This window comes from Pinus tabuliformis, chromosome 8 (genome assembly GCF_031772625.1).
Source record: "Pinus tabuliformis cultivar Carrire ecotype Pingquan chromosome 8, CPIR1, whole genome shotgun sequence".
Classification (NCBI taxonomy): domain Eukaryota; kingdom Viridiplantae; phylum Streptophyta; class Pinopsida; order Pinales; family Pinaceae; genus Pinus; species Pinus tabuliformis.
Genome location: NC_142294.1, coordinates 1632541217 through 1632549645, shown reverse-complemented (window position 1 = coordinate 1632549645; position 8429 = coordinate 1632541217). Strand labels below are relative to the sequence as shown.

The window sequence follows — 8429 nt, the reverse complement described above, 5'->3', positions numbered from 1 at the left end:
AACAAAAACGAAGACCTATATTTTTTGACCCTTTTGAGTTCATGTAACACTATCAATTTAATTAGGCCATGATGAAACAAGGAAGTCTCACGCCCTTGGGACTTTAGCTGAACTTTATCTCCCATCTTAGCTATAATTCGAAATAGGAAGTAAGGCAAATCTAGAGAAATCATAACAGTAAAATGTAAAAGAAGTTTAAAATGATATGAATAGACCTTATGGTATCTGCCTTCACAAGTGAAATAATGTTGAATGTTGAAGAGTAGGTTGGTGTAGCTGTCCTTGATGTAGTCTTTGGGAACTGCTTTGGTTAAGTCAGTTTCTGAAAACTATGGCTTCAGGAACACCTTGCATGGTTCCATGTTGAATCTAAAGTTCTTGAACCAGGCCTCTTGTTCCCTAGGAATTTCGGTCACCAACGCTATAACCTCTGGAGTAACTTGCATATCAAGCATTCCAACCTTTGTTTTTAAACCATCAAAATGAAGTACAAACTCCTTGGTTACTTGGGTATGCCCTCCTTGCAATTTTTTACAAAACTTCCACCACCCTACTTTCTTGAAGGCCTCTACAACTACTTTGTCTCTGTTTAGGACCTCAGTGTTTTCTGGCTCGGTTCTCAAACAATGGCCAGACCTGTGGTGTTTCTTTTCCTCCGTCATCTTTTCTTTTGAGTTTTTTTTTTTAACGTGGTCGGGTACTTTTATATTATAAAAAAATTGCTTGTAGCAAGAGCTGTTACAGAGATAGGAAGGAGAAGAAAAGAAGTCCCAATGGGGTACGCAGACCCAGGCTTCTTGAAAATGGACTTGAAGTTAATAAACTGAAATAGAAAACGGCTGTATTGCCTTACAAAAAGACCTGCAAGGAGGCGAAATTTGCTGGACATTGAGAGATTACCAAAACTGGTTGACAGTATCCTCGGTCTGAGGTTCCTTTTTGCTGCTTGCTTTGGTTGAGGCTTCTGCCTGCATGCTTTGAGTAACAGTTTTGATGTGTAAGATGGCTTCTTCCATGTGGTTACACTTTTCTTTCAAACTCTCAATCTCAGCTTTTTGCTTTTCCAATTTCTTCCTCTTAGAGCGGCTGTCGGCCTGAAAGTCCTCCTTGAGATCGTTGAAATGCTTGATGAACCTAGCAATCATGAAACAATGTTGTTTGCATAGCGTACAAGAATTGTTGCCAAGCACACGATCCAAAGGATTCTCAGCTGGATCGCTACCGTCCTGGTTCTCATTCTGAATACGTTTTCCAGAGGTCTCTGCCATGACTAAAGAGTGGACAGAGAAGAAAACTGCTGTAGATAGGGAGATAGTCAGTGATAACTGAATTTGGAAATAACAGGAGGTATACCTGAAACCTTTGGTGTGTGAGCGCGCTACAGAACTGCTCGTAAGACCGCCTCGCTTGATGAAGAGCTTCTGGTGCCGGGTGGAAGTAAAGGGGTAAGATCTGACTGAAGAAGCAAGATGTATAGATTCACAGGTGCTTCCGGATCCCTGAGACCGGGAGCCCGATGCTGAGCTTGGCCTATGCTGGCGAGAAGGAGGATACGAACAGGGAGCGGGCACTGCACTATTGCTGAGCTTCGGGGAAGGGAGAGATATGGAGTGAAAGGGGGAAGTGGGAGATTTAAAGAGCAGGAAGGGAAGCTGAGCGAGCGAGGAGAGCTGGATGAAATCATGAGAATGGTCTGATTCGATAGGATACCGAATGATCTTGATGCAGTCGAAATGGATTATGAGGGGACATCTACCGGATTTCCCAGGGGTAAAGTCACGAGGATCCTGAGGAAAATTGATCTTGATAGCGAGCCGGCCTGCGTGCGAAGGGATGGATAAGGCGCCGTTCTCAGAGGGGAGATTTGGGGAGAGATTGACTGGACTTGAGCATAGAGGGAAGAGATAAGAATGATGGTTGAGGTGACGTGGATTCAGAGAGGTACTGTTGCAGCTGTTCGAAGGATTTTTCAGGCGGCTAAAGCTGCTAGGGGATGGTTTTGACATAGACGCTCTCATTCTCTCTAATTTGTCCGCTCTGCCTGTTGACGGCCTTGGAAGCTAAGGAATCCGCTTCAGTATTGTTGTCCCTTAATATATGCTTGAATGTCGTTTCTCCAATGTTTCTGAGGTTATCCTGAATCCTGTGCTTAATGTTGCTGAGGGCGGCTTTGTTGAAATCTGCTCCCGAGACCATGGCTGAGATAATGATGGCTGAATCCCCCAATATGATTGCATTTCTAACGCCAAGTCTTTTCAAGATAGAGGTGCCGAGAAGGAGGCTGTATGCTTCAGCTGCATTGTTAGAAACTCTTCCCAGACCCCATTCGTAGCTCACTAGAGTTTTCCCATTGTGATTTTTAATAATGCCCCCTGCTCCAGCTTTGCCTGGGTTGTTCTTGGAGGCGCCGTCGAAGTGCAGCGTAGGGCGCTTCTGCTCAAGAATCCACTGGTTGACTTCATCCTTGGTTCCTCTGAGTTTCCAGAGAGGCCTTTTCTTCTGAGATCTTGAGTGGAAATGTTGGATGTTGGTGTAGCTGAGACTGAATCTATTGTACCAATCCATTTCTGCTTGCTGCCAGCTTGACTGATCTGGATGAGCGATGTTGTTTGAACTGATGGTTTCAGATATGGTGGCTATAGTTCTGGCTAGGATACTGGCAATGATCGGCTTTTTGTTGTTGAAGACGAAGTTGTTCCTTGCTAGCCAAATTTGCCAGCATAGATTGGCTGGTATGCATTTCCACAGTCTAAAGATATTCTGCTTGCCTTTCTTGTGGAAGGGATAGCAGTTCCCCCAATTTTTCTGAAGAGAGGAAATCTGATCAGAGCTTTCACTGATTTCCATGGGACTTATCACTTGTTTCCAGCAACTTTGGGCAAAGGGGCAGAAGAGAAAAATGTGTTGCATGGTTTCCTCCTCTGCTCTGCAAAAGCAACAAATTGAAGGTCCCAGGATTCCTCTTTTTCTTAGGTTCTCAGCTGTGAGGATCTTTCCTTTAAGGAGAGTCCAGTTGAAATGTTTGATCTTTGGGAGACACTCTGTTTTCCAGACCGTTGTATATAGATTCCATTTCACTGTTTGAGCTGTGGCCTGTAAGGCTTTGTACCCCTCTTTGACCGTGAATTTGCCTCCACTGGGATCCCAAATAAACTTGTCTTCAGCCCCTATATTGGTGGGCGCCGAGCCATAAAGAGAGAACTTGAGAATAGACCAGAGATCTCTGAGATCCAAAGGAAGTTGAAGGTCTTTCCAATCTTGCCAGTTGTTGTGATTCCAAATTGATATATCAAACAGGGTGGTGAGGTTTCTTTCGCCCATCCAGATCTGCAGGGGGTGGAGAGTTTGGAGAAGATTTCTCGGCTTTGAGCCCATTATTCTATCTGACCAAATGTTGGTGTTCTTGCCATTACCAGGGAATTTAGAAGTGTTATCTCTGAATTGTGGGAGCATTCTTTTAATAAGCTTCCACACCGGGGTGCAAGGTCTTTCTGTAATTGGATCAGAGAGAAGATTTGAATTCAGGCCACTAAGGTATTTCTTTTTTAAAACCTCCACCCACCACGAACCTTTGCCGTTTAAAATTCTCCAAATCATTTTGAGACCCAAGGCCTGATTGGAGAGACTCGGGATCTTGATGGAAAGGCCTCCCCTGTCGTAAGGTAAGGTGACCTGTTCCCATTTGACAAGACTGAATTTCTTGGTCTCCTGTTTTCCTCCCTTCCAGAGGAAACTTCGCATAATGAGTTCCATGTGTTTATGGATGCTTGCCGGAGCCATGATGACCGCATACTGATAAATTGGAAGAGCAGAGAGGATGGCCTTAATAAGAATAGATCTGCCCGCCAAGTTCAGCCAGGACACTCCCCAGCTCTGAAGGAGACCTCTCATCTTTTCAATGTGTTTGACCCATGTCTCTGCCTTGATTGTTTCTTTGGCTAGAGGTAGCCCTAGATAGGAGAAGAAGCTCCAATTCCTTTGCACAGGAATGTCCAGGATCAGGGATATCCTTTGTTGAATTTGAAGGGGGACATTCCAAGTGTAAATCTTGCATTTTCTATTGTTCAACTTCCCTCCTGAAACTGCTAAGAACGCATCCAACACTTTTTTGAACCTTTTTGCCATTAAGCTGGAAGCTCCTCCAATGAGAAGAGTGTCATCCGCGAAGAGCGAATGATTGATCTCTTTGATCCCTCTTTCTATTCGAATTCCAGTGATCTCTTTTTGCCTGCGGAGGTTTTCAAGGTGGATACTCAGAGTCTCAGCAATGATGATGAAAAGGAAAGGGGAGAGCGGGCAACCTTGTCTCAGCCCTCTGGAGCTTCTGAAGTATTTGCTGGGGCGACCGTTGATCAAGGGTGCAGTCCAAGGGTTGGAGATGCACCCGTTGATAATGCTTATGAAATTTTTTGATATTCCGAATCTTTGGAGAGCTGCTGTTAGAAAGGAGTGGTCGACTCTGTCAAAAGCATTTGCCATATCAAGTTTGATTATCATTCCTCTTTCCCCTCTATTTAGGCTGCTGTGAATAGCTTCTTGGATCAATATGACATTGTCAGTGATTTGCCTACCCGGAACAAAGCCTCCCTGGTTCTCAGATATTTGGTTTCCAGCTCGCCTGATCTTTAAATTGTTGTGAAAAAAGGATGTGTTTCTATCTCCGGCTTTCAGCCAAAGACAACGGGATTTCTGCCTTTGATCCTCTTCTTCTGCTCTGTTCTGGCGATAAAATTCCTTGTACATTTCTTTTTCATGGTCTAAGTCCTCGCTTGTATATTGCGTGTTTTCTTTATCCTTGTTCCACTGCTCCATCTTCATGAGTAAATCTGCTTTTTTCTTGTTTTCCATAATCGCTGCTTCCTTTGCCCAGTCTTTGATGACTGCTCTTAATAGTTTTAGCTTTGTTTCCCATATGTATTGTGGCGAACCGATTACTTCCTTGGCCCACTGGTTTTTGATGAGGGAGCGAAAATCCGCTTGAAGGTCCCATATCTTGTTGTACTTGAAGGGAAGAGGCCCCAGGTTTCGGCCTTTGTCCAGAATGATAACCACAGGCTTGTGATCGGAGGCTGATGCGTGGATTAATTTACTCTTAATAGACTGGAATCTTGCCACGATTCCTTCCTGGAGTAAAAATCTATCAAGTCTCTCTTTGATGTTGAAAGAACCAGTTCTTTTGTTGGACCATGTAAATTTGCCATTGGATGGGGGAATATCCATCAGATTATGTGACTGGATTATGAGTTCCAGCATGTCTCTTGAGGGGTCTGCGTGGAAGCTTCCTCCTAGCTTTTCCTCCACGTGTCTTACTAAGTTCATGTCTCCCCCAAGAATTATATTCCTGGTTTGCATAGATTGGAGGTCTGAGGATATGGTTTCCCAACAGCGAGCTTTGTCCCTGTAATGATTTGGCGAATATATGTTATATATGTAGTATACTTCCTGAGATCCTTTGTTCTTTAAATCTGTTCTTATCCACCAGTTGCAGAGATGGGAATTGATGATTTCCCAATTGTTCTTATTCCATAAAGTTCCAATTCCTCCTGAGGCGCCTTCTGATCCTATTGAGATCCCGGTGAAATTTTTGAAGTTTTGGCTTTGGTGTTGAAAGTCTTGTGCCGAAGTTTTGGTCTCCTGAATGAGGAGAATGTCAGGCTGCTCCTGTTTTAAAAGATCCCTGATTGCTTTTAGTTTTAAGGATGAGCCCATCCCCCTACAATTCCAAGAGACCAAGATCATTATTTACCGTTTGTTGGGTGAGGACCACTCCTCTCCTTTGCTTTTTCTCCGCTTCCTTTCAGCTTGCCTAGGTATGAGTCCATAGGTTGTTGTGCTCCTGTTGCCATCTCTTTTGCAGCTGTTTCGTCTCTGAGTTCCTTGTTTGACTTTCTGCCCGGTTTTCTTGGTGGATCTATGGGTTGGCTAGCTTCTTTCGCCTTATTTCTGGTAAGGATTCTCTCTATGGTTGGGGGAGGGGAGGGAAGAGAGGTCATGCGGGAGGGCGAGGGGGCTGCACGGGGGGAGGAGGGAGGAGAGGAGGGTTCTTCAACGGACAGGGATTCAAAGGGGTTGGAGGAGGAAGGGAAAGCTGAGCTGGGAGGGGGGGGAGGGAGAGAATCCGGAGGGGGTTGAGAGCTGGGACCTTGGGAGGAGGAGGGATTTTTCCTTTTTACTGGTTCCCAAGTGCCTTCTGGATTTTCCTCATTGTCATTGGATTCATTCATTTTTAACTTGCTACATCTATTTGCGAAATGACCATACTCGTGACATACCTTGCATTTGAAGGGAAGCTGCTCATAGTCCAGCTGCTGGATGTGCGTCCATTGATCTACCTTGATCTTGATGGCTTCCGGAAGTCCTTTTCCTAGGTCTACTTCCACACAAATCCTCGCGCATGCATGCATGTTCTCCCTTGGCTCCGATCTATCAATGTATTTGCCCACAGCATTCCCTATTGCCTTAACTGATTCGTCTCCCCAACAGTGTAGCGGTAAATGAGGGAGCCTGACCCAGACTGGGACTGCGCTTGGAATGTCCATTTCCGAGTCGAAGTCCGGGGTCCATCTGTTCAAGTAAAGACCTCTTGAATCCATGAAATAAGGGCCATTTCTGAATATGAGGTTCTTGTCTTCTTTTGATTCGAAGAGGAATGTGTAATAGCCTCTTCCGCAGAACCTGATGGCTATCTTCCCCTGAATCATCACGCTCCAGTTGCGCTCTACCCATTTCTGGACTGATCTCGGAGAGGGCCATAGCCCAGTGAATTGGCCTACTAACCCTCTTTCTGCAAGTGTGATAGCTGACTTCCTTGGGAGGGAAGGGGGAAGATTTACCTCAGGAATTTCATCAAGTTTTTTAATGAACTTGGTCACTGTGGGACGGGGTTTGGGGTTGTCAGATTCAGCAAAGAGGGATGCGAAAATTTCCTCATGATTCTCAGAGTCTGGGGGAGGGGGGGCGAGCCCGGCCATTCCAGGAAAGAATGGCCAGCAGGAGGAGGCAGTTTAATGGGGCCAACGCGGGCCTGGAGGCTGGGGATGGGCCCCGATGGGGCAGAGAGCAACGGATCGGGCCAGGGAAGAGATCGGGGAGGGCAGCGGCCCTGCCAGGCAGGGCCTGGGGAGCAGAGACGAGCGCGCGGGAAAGAGATTCAAATCGCCAGAGCTCCACAGTTCGCTTCTAACTCACAATTTGTCTTTTCTTTTGAGTTCTTGTAACAAAACCAGCTTTTTTTGAAATTCAATTGATCAGCCTCGCTTGCCGATGATGATCAGCCTCGCCTGAATGATGGATGAAGAAATCCTTGGTGAATGATTCCTAAATCTTTTTGTCAAACACCACTTTGTTTCAAGGGTTTGCATGCAAACTAAGATGATGATACTAGCCAACTTCTTTGAATTTTGAAATTATCATTCATAATGACCCCTAAATTCAAAATGATGAGTTTGGAGCAGTGGCATGCTCGTGGACTGACTTGTAACTAACACCTAATCATGAAAATTCTAACGGGTTTTTACCGAATTGATGTTTGACAAGACTGTTTTTACGAATCCGCACTTTTGTAGTGCGATACGAAAAGCGCTGCAAAAAGAGCAGTGTTTTCGTAGCGCAACATTGTCTGCGCTACGGAAATGTAGTTTCAGAACTAATTTCAAAATTTTCAAATTCTCCTTGAGTTATGAGATTCTAAATAGGGTTATGGGACTCATGAAACATAAGAAAGGGATGTTAGACTTTATTTGGACACAAAAGAAGAACTAAACCTTTGAGACTCCTAACCTAACACCTACCCACTAAGCATAAGATGACTTGACACACTCATCTAAGACCATGCAAAATAAAAAGTAAACTCCTATTTTGGTGATAACAGTGGCTCCACTTGGGATAGTGTACCCCTATGGCACACTAAGAACTCGTAGATCCAGTGCTATTCATTTTTGGTAAAATAGGCAGACTTTTATTTGACTTCACAAGCATCTTCTTCAAACTGTTAGTCCTTCAACCAGGCTTAAGCTCTCTGTTTCAGCTTGTCATTATTAGCAATAAAACCTGATAAAACGAAATATATACAATGTCATGAGTAACTGATGAAACTTCAATAGGCATAATGCTTTAAGAACCTGCCATTAATAGGCCCTCCAGCATATGATCCTCCATCAATTTCCTACAATATATAAGTATTGTTCCCATGAAAACCAGCAATCTTAAAAGGAACTTTCCATAAATTCTCAAACTTACCATGCTTTCCCTTTTCCTCAATTTTGGCTTTCCACTTCAGCACTTTGTCTTGTATTTGAAAACTATCTTATTTAATCTTCCTATCAAATGTTCTTTTAATTTTGTTTTGAGCATGTTGATGATCGTCATAGACTTCATTCCTTTTCTCCTCCAAGGATATCAACTGGTTTATCCTCCTCTGAATGGAATTT

At 44.2% G+C, this 8429-nt stretch overlaps 1 protein-coding gene across 1 annotated transcript; it reads right to left on the bottom strand.

Moving 5' to 3' along the window:
• Positions 1–1986: 1986 nt before the first annotated feature.
• On the bottom strand, positions 1987–5709 carry LOC149242391 (uncharacterized). Its single transcript, XM_089370815.1, has one exon. The coding sequence runs from the start codon at positions 5707–5709 to the stop codon at positions 1987–1989; it is 3723 nt and encodes a 1240-aa protein (XP_089226941.1).
• Positions 5710–8429: the final 2720 nt, after the last annotated feature.

Bases quoted from the DNA above. Each gene is read 5' to 3' on its own strand.
- LOC149242391 (XM_089370815.1), bottom strand. From the start codon at position 5,709: ATGGGCTCATCCTTAAAACTAAAAGCAATCAGGGATCTTTTAAAACAG.